Source organism: Phyllostomus hastatus, unplaced genomic scaffold (genome assembly GCF_019186645.2).
Source record: "Phyllostomus hastatus isolate PE091 unplaced genomic scaffold, TTU_PhHast_1.1 phas_scaffold_93, whole genome shotgun sequence".
Lineage (NCBI taxonomy): Eukaryota > Metazoa > Chordata > Mammalia > Chiroptera > Phyllostomidae > Phyllostomus > Phyllostomus hastatus.
Window position 1 is genome coordinate 35,114,027 of NW_025334042.1, and position 14,931 is coordinate 35,128,957.

Sequence of the window (14,931 nt, forward strand, 5' to 3'; positions counted from 1 at the left end):
CTCTCAGCACTGGGACATAGCAATTAATAAAATAGCCAAATACTTGCCACCCTGGAGCTTATATTTTAGTGGGGGAGATGAGACAGACAAGAGAAATTTGTGACATATATAATACAAAAGAAAGTGATGACTGCTAAGAAGCACCGCTGAAGTAGGAAAGGGACAACATGTGGCTGTGAGAGAAGAATTTGAGATTGCGTGGCCAAGGGAGTCCTTGCTGGGAAAGTAGTATTTGAGTACAGACCCAGAGTGAGGCAGGAAGCCTCATGTCTGGGGGTACCTGCCAGGTAGAGGGAACCGCAGGTGCCAGGTCCCTCAGCTGGGAGCTCATGGTGTGTCGAAGAGCTGTAGAGAGAGCAGTGACTGGAGGAAACTGGGAGTTTCCCGGGCAGGCAGGCAGCTCCTGTCCTAATGCGTAGCTTTTATTTGACGTGAAATCGAAAGGCATTGGAGGGTTTGAGCAAATAGTGCTGTGATTGGACTCATATTTTAATGGGACTACTCTGGCTGCTTTTTTGAGAAAAGTTGGGGCAAGAGCAACAACAGATTGATTAGCAGGCCATTGTAATAATCCAGATGAGAGATGCCAGTGGTTGTTTAGTTACAATGGTGGCAGCAGAGGTGTGACAAGATCATTCTCTGTGTGTGTCCTTAACATTTTATTTTGAAATACATAGTTTCATGGAAAAGTTGCAAAAATAGTTGCACAAATTTCTGCATAATCTTCAACCAGATTCTTCAAATGCTAGTTAACATATGCTGTTTGCTTTTTATTCCATTTATAGTTCTATATAGTATTTTTCTATAAAGAAGAGCTTTCTCTCATCAGCTGGGGATGAATTCCAGTTCCTGTTTAAAAAGAGGCAGGCTAAATTCCTTCCCTTCAGCAATTCCCAACCACAGGACTTAAAATAAGCAGGCTGTGGCATTATCTTTCATTTCATCTTTCTTTTGGGTTCTTCATTCTCAGAAAAGCTGGCATGTAGGTATCTGTTATGCCCTACAAATTCTGGTCTGCTATCTTGTATTTCTTATTTAAATGTAGGTCTTTATGATAATCTCCATCTGAGCACTCTTAAATAGCTTATGTGTTTTGAATGGTGCTGGGTTTGTAACGTTTTTTACATGAGTTTTATATAGGTGTTTTGTTTTGGTTTCATTATTTATTTATTTATTTAGAGAGAGGGGAAGGGAGGGAGAAAGAGAAGGAGAGGAACATCAATGTGTGGTTGCCTCTTGGGCACCCCCAGCTGGGGACTGGTCCTGCAACCCAGGCATGCGCCCTGACTGGGAATCAAACCGGCAACTCTTTGGTTCCCAGTCTGGCACTCAGTCCACTGAGTCACACCAGCCAGGGTGGGAATTGTATCCTTTGGCATCATGAAGCATGTTGTGATTTACTGTTGATGCACTTTTCTCTTTTCTCAATGCTACATTTTTGTCCCAAAGCAATAAGTATAATTTATAAGATCGGTAGTAATTTTTTCATGTGTGAATTATAGTGTAATACATGCTCTTTTATATTAATGTGAGTTTTGGTTAAAGTTTTTATTATGGAAAACTATAACTTCCATATACCATTATTCAGCCTAAACAGTATTGATTTGTAGACATTATCTTGTTTTAGCTACACACTCACCTGTGTCTCTGCCTTCCTAGCTCCTTTATCACTGGATTCTTTGAGAGCAAATCACTGAATCATCATTTTGCTTACAGAGTTTTAGTATGCAAATTCTAAGATAAATACTCTGTTTAAAAAATATAGCCACCATATCATTAACACAAGTTTCAATTAAAAATAGTGAAGATAATTTCTTAATGGTTTTAAATTAACAGCCAAATGTTGACATTTCCCTAGTCATCCCAGTTGCTTTTCATAGTTTTTTGTTTGCAAACAAATCAGGTTTCAGATGAGGGCTGAACAGGATTTAGTTAATGTGTCTCTTTTAGTTAATGTGTATCATTTAGTTAACATGATTTGATTTAGTTAATGTGTCTCTTAAATCTGTTTTAATCTAGTTGTTCCACCTTCCTCCCACCTTTTTTTCTTGTAGTTTATTTGTGAGGAAATGGAATTGTTTGTTTTAGGTACACTTTCTCTTCTTCTTCTTCCCCACTTCCTCCCCACCTCCTCCACCAAGAATATGTTACATGATTCTCTCAGGAAGTGTATGTTTCTTATTTCTCCTTTTGTCATACTAGCAACCACTGCCTGCATACAATAGTTCATTGACAGGCGGGAAGGGTACTTTTAAAATAAATCACACATGTACAAAATGCATTATTGCCAGGAGACTTTGCTTTTTTCATGAAACTTTGTTCTATTAACTAAATACAAAGTATCAAATTACATATGTTATCCGCTAATTTTTTTTAATTTTTAGGAAGAGCATCTACCAAAGTGTTTTTCACTCTTTTTGCCCTGCTTGGTTTCTTCATTTGTTTCTTCGGACACAGATTCTGGAAAACAGGTATTATGTCTGATGTAGTTGCTACTTATATGCTACTTGTGGCCTTTTTTCTTAAATACTATGGGGAATTTATGACCTGTAATTTATCTCCACTGTCATCATTGATTTGTGGCTTTGTTGTTTTAGTAAAGATTCTGAGTTGCTCTGCACTTTTCTCTTTTCTGAATAATGAGTGTAACCTTCTCTTGTTAAGAGGGGAGTGATATTTGATTTTGCAGCAGACTTCTCCCATTGCTAGCTTGGCTAGTTGGCTAAAGATAACAGGTTAGAACTCAGGACGTCAGTGTGAGAAAAAGGAGATGTGGATTTTGGTGATGGTGATTGACATGCTTTCATATAAGTCAGGCTGGGGGCCTCCATGTACAGTGATATTGAAATACCTGCTCAGTCCTGGGCAGTGCAGACAGCAGATGGGAACCCCGCCGTCTGCTCAGGGACACACAGTGCAGGGAGTAGAGTGTAAATTATGCTCACTGGATTGATTTGACTTCTTTGGGTTGCCTTTTATGTAACTAGTGTTTGCAGTTATTAAAAAAAAATCCTTATTCATTAACAGGGAGTGTAAATGCAGCGCCACGGGGAGAGTGAACATAGTCCTGATCTCATAAAACTCTTCAGACTTGCCTAACTAACCTGTTCAAAGGGGCAGTTCCTTTCCCTCCATCACTGTATCTTTTTTCTTGATTGAGGGAGACTATTGTGAAGAATATACAGTTCCTCAAAGTGTAGAATGCTTCTGTACCAAAGAATTTAATTGCTAATTGTATGCAAGGTGCCAAAGATATTACTAGATATTTTCATGGATGAAGACAAGAGTTGGTTCTTCATCTTAAACAGGAAAAGATGAGTTTAAAGAAGATAGAAAAGCTACATTTTGCTTTGGAATATGTGGGGGTTTTTTACCTTTTAAATTTTAGTTTTGTTAATCTAACAAGTTGAAATTTGGTATGCAATTTCAGATTAGACACAATGAGAAAAATAATATTCTTTAAGAAGGAAGTATAACTATATTAAAATGAGCTCAGAAGTTAACAACTGAGCAATTGAAATTGACCTATATACAAGAAGGTATATTCTATGGTTAATATTTTAATGTTATACCCATTTAATAGTAATATTTACTACCAATGATTTTTCCTCTTTTAAATAATAATTTTTCTCTGAATGCCTAAAGTATGAGCATGAACTTGTATATTAGATATTTAACTTGCATTGGAAAAGGTATGCCTAACCATAAATGTGTTTTTTTCCTTTACTGGTGATTTGCTACTAGAATTATTCTTCATAGGCTTTATCTTCGTGGGATTCTTCTTTTATATACTGATTACAAGACTGACACCTATTAAGTATGATGGTAAGTAAAAAATGCAGTTTAGTTGGGTGTGCAAAAAGAAAGATGCTATGTTTATACTCCACCTTTGCTTCTACGGTTTGGCTGGTGTTGTGTGTGACATGCTACTATATTATAAATAATATAAAGCATATGTTCTAAATAACTTTTCTAGACTGCTCATTTAGACCTTCTCTCTAAAGTTTTTGGTAATTGGTAAAGTAGTTCTTAGGGAAATGAAAGGCCATGTGGATGATAAATCTGTGTTCCAGCTATGTGGTATTCAATGTATTGAAATGTGAGATTTATAACAGTCAAAATGTTAAGATTTTCTTTACCTCAAAACAAAGACAAATCTCCTTCCTTGTCAATTTAACAGAATGCTTGTCACCTCTTTTTCTTCAGCCCCAAATTATAGGTGGTGCCAGGCCATGCCTGCCCCTAGATCTGGAAGGTTTAGCCCCCCCTGCTAGTGTTGGCCTCTCAGACCAGCCCCTCCCTAGGCAGAGCCGGTGCCAGTTGCATAGCACCGCTGAAGAGTCTACCAGCCTTCTGTTGGTGTTTGACCAGCAGAAAAGCCAAGGGTGGCTCTGGTAATGGTTATCGTGTCTAAAGCACACAGCAGGAGAAACTAAACAGTTCATCTCTCTGTGTTCAGTTCGTCTGATTCTGACAGCCGTCGCTGGAAGCATCAGTGGGATTTTCTTGGTCGCTGTGTGGTGGCGATTTGGGATCCTCATGCTCTGCATGCTGTGTGTTGGACTAGTGCTGGGCTTCCTCATCTCCTCAGTGACTTTCTTCACTCCGCTGGGTAAGAGATGCGCAACTAATGTTGTAGGTGTTCAGTTCCTCGTGTGTAAGGTCTTACTCGGGCTCTCTAGTTCAAATCCTACCTCATTGGGGGTTCGGAAATTTGTGCTTAATGACGTGGCACATTAGGGAGCCAGCACAAATAAGATCCCTCTTTCCTCAAAGGCACCTGTACTACGTGACTTGTGGGATGTCTTTCGAGGATGCTGTGTACCTCTTTGTTGTGGTAAGGCATGTGGCTATGTGTGTTTCTGTCAGAGTTAATGGAGGTAAAGGTCATTCTTTTAAAAAAAAAAGATTTATTTTTTATGTTTTTAGAGAGGGAAGGAAGGAAGAAAGAGAGAGAGAGAAACATCAATGTGCAGTTGCTGGGGGCTGTATCCCTGCAACCCAGGCATGTACCCTGGCTGGGAATCAAACCTGCGATACTTTGGTTCGCAGCCCGCGCTCAGTCCACTGAGCTACACCAGCCAGGGCTGTAAAGGTCATTCTTAATATATGACAGAACAGTGGTTTTTGTGTTTCATTTTTTTTCAACCCTTGAACTCTTTATTCAAATGACTCCTAAGCAGAAGTCCAATATATCCCACAGATAAATTTGGTGCTGCTTTGATGGCAGCCTAGTTGGGGAACTTGGTGCTTTGTTCTCGGTCTCCTCTTTTCCAACTGTAACCTCCACTCCCACCCTTCGCCAAACCTTGTGTTCCTAAGGTACGCACTTGTAGACATCCTGGGGCAGGAGCACAGAGGTTTGTTTTTGTTTGTTTGTTTTTAAGTAATTCAATTTCTATCAAAGAAAAAAAGTTAACTTGTAAGTTAGCTTTCTTTGCAGTTGTGCAGTAACTTAGATTTCCTGATTGTTGTCAAAAATAAAAAAGAGAATCCATCCTCTAAATTACTCTATTAGGCTATTTCCTTCTTGTGGCGATGGTTAGTTCTTATATTACAATATCAGATTCAAGTTGATGGGAATGTTAGATGTAAGTATAGTTGTCTGTTGAGCTATCAACTCCCGAGAACACAGGGTATAGCAGAGTTCAGTTGGCTCTCCAAAGCTTTTTTTTTTTACAACCAAAGAGAATTGACAGCTTTTTTGCTTATTGACCAATAAGAGGCCCTTTCATTCCAATTTTAGCAAACCTATAGCCAGGTTCGTTCCCACAGCCCACCCTGCAGGGAGCTCTTTTTAAAAATTTTTACTCTTGAATTTGTGTGAATGGGAGTGTGAATTGGTGCAGCCATGATGGAAAATAGTGTGGAGGTTCCCCTCAAAATTAAAAATGGGCCTGTCTTACAACCGAGCAATTCTGCTTCTGGGTATATATCTGAAGAAACCCAAAACACCGATTCAAGAGAATATATGCACCGCTATGCTCACTGCAGCATCATTTACAATAGCCGAGATACGGAAGCAACCCCAGTGCCCAACAATAGATGGGTGGAGAAGAAGCTGTGGTTATATTTATATATAAATAATGGAATATTACTTGGCCATTAAAAAGAATGAAATCTTACCATTTGCAAAGGCATGAAGGGACCTAGAAGGTATTGTGCTGAGTGAAATGAGTCAGCCAGACGAAGACAAACCCCACATGATTTCACTCGGATATGGAATCTGTGGAGCCCCCACTCTGCAGGATACCTGGGTCTCAAGGTACAGGACCACCTGCAGGTGGACTGAGTGATGGTGCCAGTGTCTGTATTACATCATTGTCAGGCTTATATTCTTGCTATTTAAACTTGACTTATAAATAGGAGTTCTGATATGTTCGTCCTGTGTCACTCAGAGTGTGCCACATTTTGGAGAAAGTTTAGTAGGAGCGGATAAGTGGTTAGCTCCTGTCTTTCCTGATGCATTAGGAGATCACATCTTCCAGGATGCAGTGGCTGAGCAGGAAATGCATTGATTGTAAAAATCTACTAAATGAACTTTGCTGCTTATATTAGGTGGGAGTTCATGTACTTAACTCTGAATGCCATTTACCTGTATTTTTTACTTTGCAACACAAAATCATGGAATCCAAGAAATTTAGAGCTAGACTGGATGATTTGGAGTTTGGAGATGAAGTGGTTTAATCTTCTCATGTTGCCCTGGCTGTCGTAGCTCAGTGGATTGAGCGCGGGCTGGGAACCAGAGTGTCCCATGTTCGATTCCCAGCCAGGGTACATTCCTGGGTTGCAGGCCATAACCCCCAGCAACCGCACATTGATGTCTCTCTCTCTCTCTCTCTCTCTCTCTCTCTCTCTCTCTCTCTCTCTCTCTCTCCCCCTTCCCTCCCTAAAAATGGATGAATAAAATCTTTAAAAAAAAAATCTTCTCATGTTATGGGTTAGGAAACTGAGGCCCAGAAACAGCTAGTGAATGGAAGAACGTGGACTAGTCAGGCCTCTTCTAAATTATCCTGGTAATGAATGCAGAGCATTTACATGCTTGATTTTTACTCCTACCTTTGTACCTGCTAGGACACACCCTTCAGAGATCATTGCCTAGATAGTCAAATAAATAACATCAGAATTCATTTCTGATTGCCAACACATTCCCTGGTTGTTACATTAAACCTTCTAATATGTCCATGTACAGATGTTGAGAAAATAAAATTTTTCTTTTTGCTTTTACAGGAAACCTAACCATATTTAGTAATGATGAGGTGTTCTGGGTGACCTTCTCTGGTATAGCTGTTCTCATTCCAGTCGTTTTCATGAGCTGCCTGAGAATGGTAAGTGCTTCACCAAAAGTTGGATTTATTTATTATATTGTCCCGGGCCTTCAGTTGTTCACTTATTGCATCAGTTTGCATGTTTTATTCACTGGGGAGAGCTTTTGGGGGTTAATTTTAGATAGCCTTGTTACTATGAAAGCAAGAAAGTTCTAATCATGATTACCATACAGTGTTTTTGTAATCAAGCAGGACAGGTTATCACTGTTAATATGCTTTTAACTGTGGGAGCAGAGAAGGTGGGACCCTCTGTAATGCAACAGCCTGATGGACGATTAGTTGTCTCTCCAAAAGAAAGGTTCTTCATCTAATTAAACTTCATTGTTGAAGTTCTTCCACAGGGAAGATATTTTTATGGAAGGTAAACTGTGTTTTAAGGACTCACTGTGGGTGTTAAAGATTATTTCCAGTTTATCCTTCCAGGTAACCTTTGTTTGGCTCTAAGGCGCGGCCCTTTTCCTGTGCCACGTGGGAGCAGAAGTGATTCCCTGTGACTGAGGCCAGTGGTAGGAGTTAGGAGCTGTTCTTGTTCTACCAGAGGTGAAGCCTAAACTTTCCTGCTCTCCTGCAGCTGAACATACTGGCTTGTGGACTCGTTGGCTCCTACTCGGTGGTCTTGGCCGTTGACAGTTACATGTATACGAGCCTTTCTTACATCACTTTGAATGTACTCAAGAGAGCACTCAGCACGCACTTCCGCGGCGCTTTCACAAATGTGCCTTTTCAGACGAATGGTAAGACTCTAAGTCCATGAATCGGTGGCAGTCAACTAGGACATTGGCCCACCTGTGCTATCAAAAGCACTGGTAATTAGATTAAATGAAGGTTAACGGGGTGGAGAGAAAATTGACTGGACACAAGAAAGAAACAAACACTATACAAATGCTTAAAGCCCTCTGTTAATAACTTATGATCATAGAAGTGAGACTTTAAATTTAGCAGTTCCTAACTTCTAAAAATCTACTAAGTGAACTTAGTTAAGAAATTTCTAAATCAGGATTGATCGGGTTTACCTGGTCAATCCCAGATGTGCGGAAAGCGATGAGACTAAAGATGGCGCCTGGTGGGTGGGGTGAGGTCTGGAGTGAGAATGACACACCGTTTTCTAAGTTGTTCCCCGCTTCCCTCCTTTAAAAAGCATTGTAAAATTGCTAATTGAAAGAGAGTGATTTGTAGTCATTAAGTGTATTATTCCCTTTGTTGTAAGATTTCTATCCATTAAAGATTTTCCATTAATTTTTTTAAAAGATTTATTTATTTATTTATTTATTTATTTATTTATTTATTTATTTATTTTAGAGAGGGGAAGAAAGGAAGAGAGAGAGAGGAACATTAATGTGTGGTCGCCTCTCATGTGGCCCGCAACCCAGGCATGTGCCCTGACTGGGAATCGAACCTGCGACATTTTGGTTCGCAGCCCAAGCTCAATCCACTAAGCTATGCCAGCCAGGGCTCAATTAATTTTTTGAAGGAAAAAAGACCATTAAATTAAATGTTCATAAAGATTGTAAGATATGTTGGTTTCAGAAATGTTAAAACTTGGAGAATGGAAAAGCATGTCTTACAATCGAAAATGTATAAGCACAATCATGATTATTACGAATATTTAAGGACAAATCTTTCCCTGTACTATTCTCAGCCTGCCCTTGTTGGATAAGAGGTTGGTGGTACATCCCTGACTGGTGTGGCTCAGTGGGTTGGGTGTCATCCTGTGAACTGAAAGGTCACCAGTTCGATTGCCAGTCTGGGCTCGCACCTGGGTTTCAGGCCAGGTCCCCAGATGGGGGCATGTGAGAGGTAGCCAGTTTATCGTGCACATTGATGTTTCTCTCCTGCTCTTTCTCCTCCCTCCCTTCCCCTCTCTCTAAAAATAAATTAATAAAATCTTTTTTTAGAAAAGGATGTTGATAGTATAAACCTTGAAATCCATGTGTCTTTTAAGTTTTGCGTACAAGATAATATTTTGCCAAGCCTTTTACTAGAAGCTCAGTGCAATTTGCCAAACCTCTCCACGCGTTTCTGTACCCGTGTATGAGTGGGGTGAGGACTGGGGAAAAGAGAGCAAGGGCGCCCGGTGCTCCCTGACGTGCCTTTGGGAGGCAGACCTGGGTTGCTGCCTTCCTCCTCTGCCCTGCTGCGAAAAAACTCAGACAGCTGTGCCTGTAGGCACTGCTCATCAGATATTGGATGTCAACGATCCAAACAGCTGGTCTCTTTACACCCTGTCCGGACTTTCAAATGCCTGTAATAGAAAATTCCTGTTTTCACATGTAACACTATAGCTTCCTCATTCGTTCCTTGGTTTGTAAGTAAGGAAATAACTTATGTTTGGACAAACTCACCACAAAGTCTAGTGTTACTAAGAAAGGCTGGCATGGATTTAGTCTATGAAAGGTGACATGTTAGATCTGCTGGGTTTTAAATCACAAAACTTCGAACTGTGTTTTTTACTGTTTTTTTAGACTTTATTATCCTGGCAGTGTGGGGTATGCTGGCTGTAAGTGGAATTACGTTGCAGATTCGGAGAGAAAGAGGACGACCACGTTTCCCTCCCCACCCATACAAGTTATGGAAACGAGAGAGGGAACGCAGGGTGACCAACATCCTGGATCCCAGCTACCACATCCCTCCATTGAGAGACAGGCTGTATGGCCGATTAACCCAGATCAGAGAGCTCTTCCGGAAGGAACAGCCAGCCGGAGAGAGAACACCCCTGCTTCTGTAAATGCCACAGGGCTTGGCCAGTGGATCTTACAGTACAACCCAGGCACCGCGTGTCAGCTTTGGAGCTTGCGCCAGCCTGCTTCAGCCGTCTGCAGTCAAGTCTAATGAGAAAATAAGCTTCTGTCCTGTGTGTGGTGTCCTTACTGATGTGTGGTAGGACTATGCAAGGAGATTATGATAATTCTGAGTGAAGAAGATGACCAAAAATTTGGTGGTAGGCAGGCTTTTCCTTATTCTGAAATACTTAAGAAATTACTTTTTGGCTTACATGATCAATTTGTAACTTCTTGAACAATTCTCTCACCAGAGTCTGTCTAAACCTGGGGACAGAGGCACAGAGGGTGATTTGATTTAAGTGTTAGACTGAATTTTTTTGCCACTGTTCAGAGGTTTAAGGATTTAATACTGGGGTCTTTGAACTTCAGAGTACAAAAGAAGGAGAACTACCTTAAAAACAGTCTGATTACTTAGTTGCATCTTTCATAGTATCATATATTATCAAAAGTACTGTTCTTTTGCTTATTTTTGTGATAAAAAAACATTTACCACATCAATCATTTTAAGTATACAGTTCAGTACTTTTTGTTTTTTCCTTTTATTGCTTACAATGGTAATTTAAAAAGCTAAATTATTTCAGTTATTTGAAAATAGGTCAAATTTATATAAATAACAGAACATATATGGATGATTTATTTATATTCTAAATAATAGCCTTTTTTTCTTTCAAGACCCTTTAAAATAGTGTTGACAGCTGTCTCTGATTTAAACCATATTAGGTGACATAAGAATTGTTTTCTTTTTAGGAACAAATGACTCCTAACTTAATCTGTAGTCCCATTCATAAGGAAATCTTTAAAAAAATTGTATTTTGTAATTCTTTCTGCTAATTAGTTATTGTATTGATGTAAAATATAATTTCAAAAAATATCTCTTCTGTATGAAGCCTTTGTACCATCTGTTTTAAAGTGATGAGGAAATAAAAAAATATTCAGGTGTTTAATAGAGCTGTTTTTTGAGTTAGGACCTGGGCATTTTAAGGAGAATCCCTTCAGTTTTGACCCCTTTTCATCCACTCTAAGCAAGTACCTGGATGCCCTGGACTGCTCCTTTTCCCTTACCCGTCAGAGCCTCTGCCGCCCGCTCTGCTTTGGACTTGAAGCCGGCGACTGGCATGCCTGATGGTGGGGCGGTCGTGGTCATATGGGCATTTGTAAGTTAACCACTATATGAAACAATGCTGCTTTTCAGAGTTTTTTCAAAGCACAATAGATTTTTGAAGATTCAGGTAACTGAAAAATTTTCAACATTTGCTTTTAAAAGTGTTTTGGAAAGGCTGAAACAAAATGAAAAATATAAAACTAATCATTTTGCTTTGAAAAATTATACACAGGTGTTCGTTTACTGTTTGTAATCCACAGTTTATATAATTACAGTTATAACACTTAAACTTGAAGGAAAAAAATCTTTGTTATAATTTATCTGAAGGATTCTGGCTTCTGCCATATCTTTGTACATTCCAACAAAGTTATGTGGAATGTTTGTGAGTTAATTTCTAAACCTTCAAAATGTACTGCCAATGAAGACTGTTAAGACAAAACACACTTTTTTGGAGGGGGATACAAATTGTTAAGAAAGTTTTCTGGTAATTTGTGAGTAATGAAAAGCAAGTTTGTACAATTTTTTAATAATAAATTCCTATTTTGAAAAAATGCTAAAGTCTCATTATTATAAAATTCTTATAAAAATTTTTACCAGCTATATTTGTACCATAGTAACAAGACATATGATAGTTTCCTAGCTATAAAGACAAAATTATTTAATTAGAAAAATAATTATTTGAAAAATCAAATAATTAATAGTTTAAGCATAAATGATAGGAAATGGAGGAAATCTAGGCAGGCTGCTGTCTTTAATGGATTAATTTGTGGTAATGTCATTAGAACTTCAGGTGTGTCAAACTGAAGAAAAGTAGGTAATACTACTGGAAACTTATACTGCTCTTTATATGTCTTGTTTCTGATAACCTGTTACAGGTTAACTGCCAGGTTGCCAAACCACAGCAGCTAACCAATGCTACAGACCAGGTGAGTTCTGCAGAAGATGGGGCAGTAAACTGATTCTGACAAAGCAGTGGCTAGAATATTAGACCAGGAATGGACTTTAGAAATCATATCTCACCCCTTTACTTTATACATGAGAAAATATTTTTTAAAGATTTTATTTATTTTTAGAGAGATGGGAAGAGTGGGAAAAAGAGAAGGAGGGAAACACTGATGTGTGAGAGAGATTGATTGGTTGCCTCCCGCACACCCTCACTGGGGACCTGGCCAATTCAGGCAGGGGGCCTGACTGGGAATCGAACCAGCGACTTTTATTTTGAAGGCCAGCACTCAGTCCATTGACCCACAACAGCCACAGCTATACCAGAGGAAATTCATGATGGAGTCAATTGTATGAAGAAGTCACAGTTATAAAAGAGTGCCCAGACCAAAATTTGGGATGCCTGACTCCCTTTGCAAATGTGCTTTATACTTTATTGTACTGAAAATGTAAGTCACTGATTATTTTCAATTTTTGTCTGGCAAATTGGTAGGAAGTATCTAATGTTAATATTGCCATGGTCTCTTCTTTGGAGGAGTTACAATTTTACACAGTGAAGACAAGTTTTTCCAAGTTTATTCTCTGAGGCCACAGACCATTTCAAAGAATATAATACTTAAAAATTCTCACTATCCATACATATTTATCTCTATAGCAGCATTTGCATAGAAGGTATTGGTATAAAGTTTACTCCTTGATGGTGTATTTGATACTTGTTACTGAATTTCATTAAAACCCCACAATTCTGGGCTCTGATCTTAGATCTGAGCTTTCCCCAAGAGCTTTTGCTGTGGACTGAATTGTGTCCTCCTGTTGGGAACCGCCCTGACTGGTATCAGAAGCTGAAACCCCCGCCTAGGCTAAGGCTAAGGGAATGCCCTTGGAACCCTAAGCCAGCAAGGAGACAAAAGCTTATCTTCCTGGCAGGAATGTTGCTTCTGCTGCTTTATTCATAACTGAACCCCAAAAAGCTTGGTCGGTTAGCCAAAGACGGGTAAGATTCCCCACGGGGAGAACGACCTAAGACAGGCACGATCACTTTGGGAGGCCCCCCAAAAGAAGGACTTGGGGGGCTGCAGCAAAAGGGGGTGATGGACCCTCACTCCTCGGCTTTGACATAGCCTGAGTTCTCAGCATCTGGGAAAAAAAAACCTCCTTGTCTCCCAGTTGCCTTAGTTCCCTTGCTCCACCTAAGCCTGAAACAATGACAGGGTGGTGCAGCTCGGTACTGAGAAGTGCGGATTCCCCAGGGTGATCAGGCCTAAGAAAGAACATGTAAATTACTGTGAAACCTTCTTTGTTTAGAATGCTCTCAGTTGAATGAGAAGGGTCTCAGGAGGAAGTTATTTTGTTCCTCAGTCTTACAGCTCTTTGACCCCCAACTCAATAGACTGTCAGAGTTCTTTGTTTTCTATAGTTCCTTACTTCTCCCTAATGAGTACTGTACTTTACCTGAATTATTATGCAGAATGAGCCCTAATAAAAGCAGGTATGGACGGTAAATCGGCGCGCTCCCCACTAGGGGGGGTGGCCATTCTGTCCCTACTTCCCCACAGAAACTAGTTTGTCTCTGTGCATGTGTGTTTTTTCTCGCGTGTTTATCGTCGAGCCATCCACAGTGTTCCGTGGTCACTGCTGGCCGGTGACCCACACGCAACATCCTCCTCCAAATTCATGTTGAAACCCTAACCCCCCTAGTACCTCAGAATGGACCATATGTGAGACAGGGCTTTAAAGAGGAAATGAAGTTAAAATGAGGGCATTGGGGTCTAATCTGACTACTGTCTTGGTAAGAAGAGATGAGAATGTGCGGTCACCAGGAGAAAGTCCTTGTGAGGACACAGCGGGGAGGCCACGTGCAAGCAGAGGACACAGAGGAAACCAACCTTGACCTTGGACCTCTAGCTTCCGGTGAGAAAAGTCAGTTTCTGTTTAAGCCATGGAGTCTCTGTTGTTTTGTGATGGCAGCCCTACCAAATGAATACGCTTTACAAATCCTTTTCCCTGACTGTTGATTGCAAGATCTCTGGACAGTTTGCCCATTGTGTCCTCAAGGACCACTCTTTATTGAATGGAGGTGGAAGGGGTTCTATCTCACCAAGGGAGTATGGATACATAATGGGAGTAAGAACTGAGCCCTGGGGCTCTCTAATGTTAAGTTGGAGAAAAAAAGGAACAAAAGAATTTGAGGTGCAGCCAGTGAGGTACAAAGAGAATGTCCCTTCAAATTTCAATTAGAAATTATTATTCTCTGACAAAGATAGTGGTCACCAAAAATTAAGTTCTGGATTTATACTACATCATCCTTGAGGCTATTTAGAAATACAGAATTTGGGAAGTCACCTTGATAATAAACATCAAAGAATGTTGCTTTGAGCAGAAAGCATTTCATCTTTGAGGTTGTATATAACCGATTTTTTAGAATTGCATTCCCTACATTAAGGTGAAAACTAAAGTGGGTAGATGACACATGAAAGATGTGTTTGTTTCCTAGGGCTGCTATATATTCTCACTGGCTGGGCAGCTTACAGAAATTTATTCTCTCAGTTCTGAAAGGCGAGAAGACCAGGAGTCTGAAATCAATCAGGGTTGGTTCCTTCTGGGGAGTCTGAGGAAGACTTCATTCCATGCCGCTCTCCTAGCCTCTGGCGGCGCCTCATAATCCTTGGGGTTCCCTGACTTGCCCAACTCTCTGCATCTCTTCATGGCTTTTACCTTGTGTCCCTCCATTTCAAATCTCTTACAAAAACGTGAGTCATTGGGTTTAGGGCCTATCCCA

The 14,931-nt window shown here is 40.0% G+C and overlaps 1 protein-coding gene across 2 annotated transcripts in view; it reads left to right on the plus strand.

Annotated features, from left to right (window-relative positions):
• Positions 1 to 11,049, plus strand: part of TM7SF3 (transmembrane 7 superfamily member 3) — a 29,097-nt gene extending 18,048 nt beyond the window's left edge. Inside the window, exons 7-12 of one of the 2 annotated variants that reach the window (XM_045829894.1) lie at positions 2,385 to 2,471; positions 3,745 to 3,825; positions 4,460 to 4,612; positions 7,231 to 7,328; positions 7,900 to 8,062; positions 9,791 to 11,049. In XM_045829894.1, the coding sequence (XP_045685850.1) occupies positions 2,385 to 2,471; positions 3,745 to 3,825; positions 4,460 to 4,612; positions 7,231 to 7,328; positions 7,900 to 8,062; positions 9,791 to 10,053 (845 nt within the window). In that variant the 3' untranslated portion in view covers positions 10,054 to 11,049. The remainder of the gene's footprint in view (positions 1 to 2,384; positions 2,472 to 3,744; positions 3,826 to 4,459; positions 4,613 to 7,230; positions 7,329 to 7,899; positions 8,063 to 9,790) is intronic. The other variant, XM_045829895.1, reaches the window with a different exon arrangement.
• Positions 11,050 to 14,931: the final 3,882 nt, after the last annotated feature.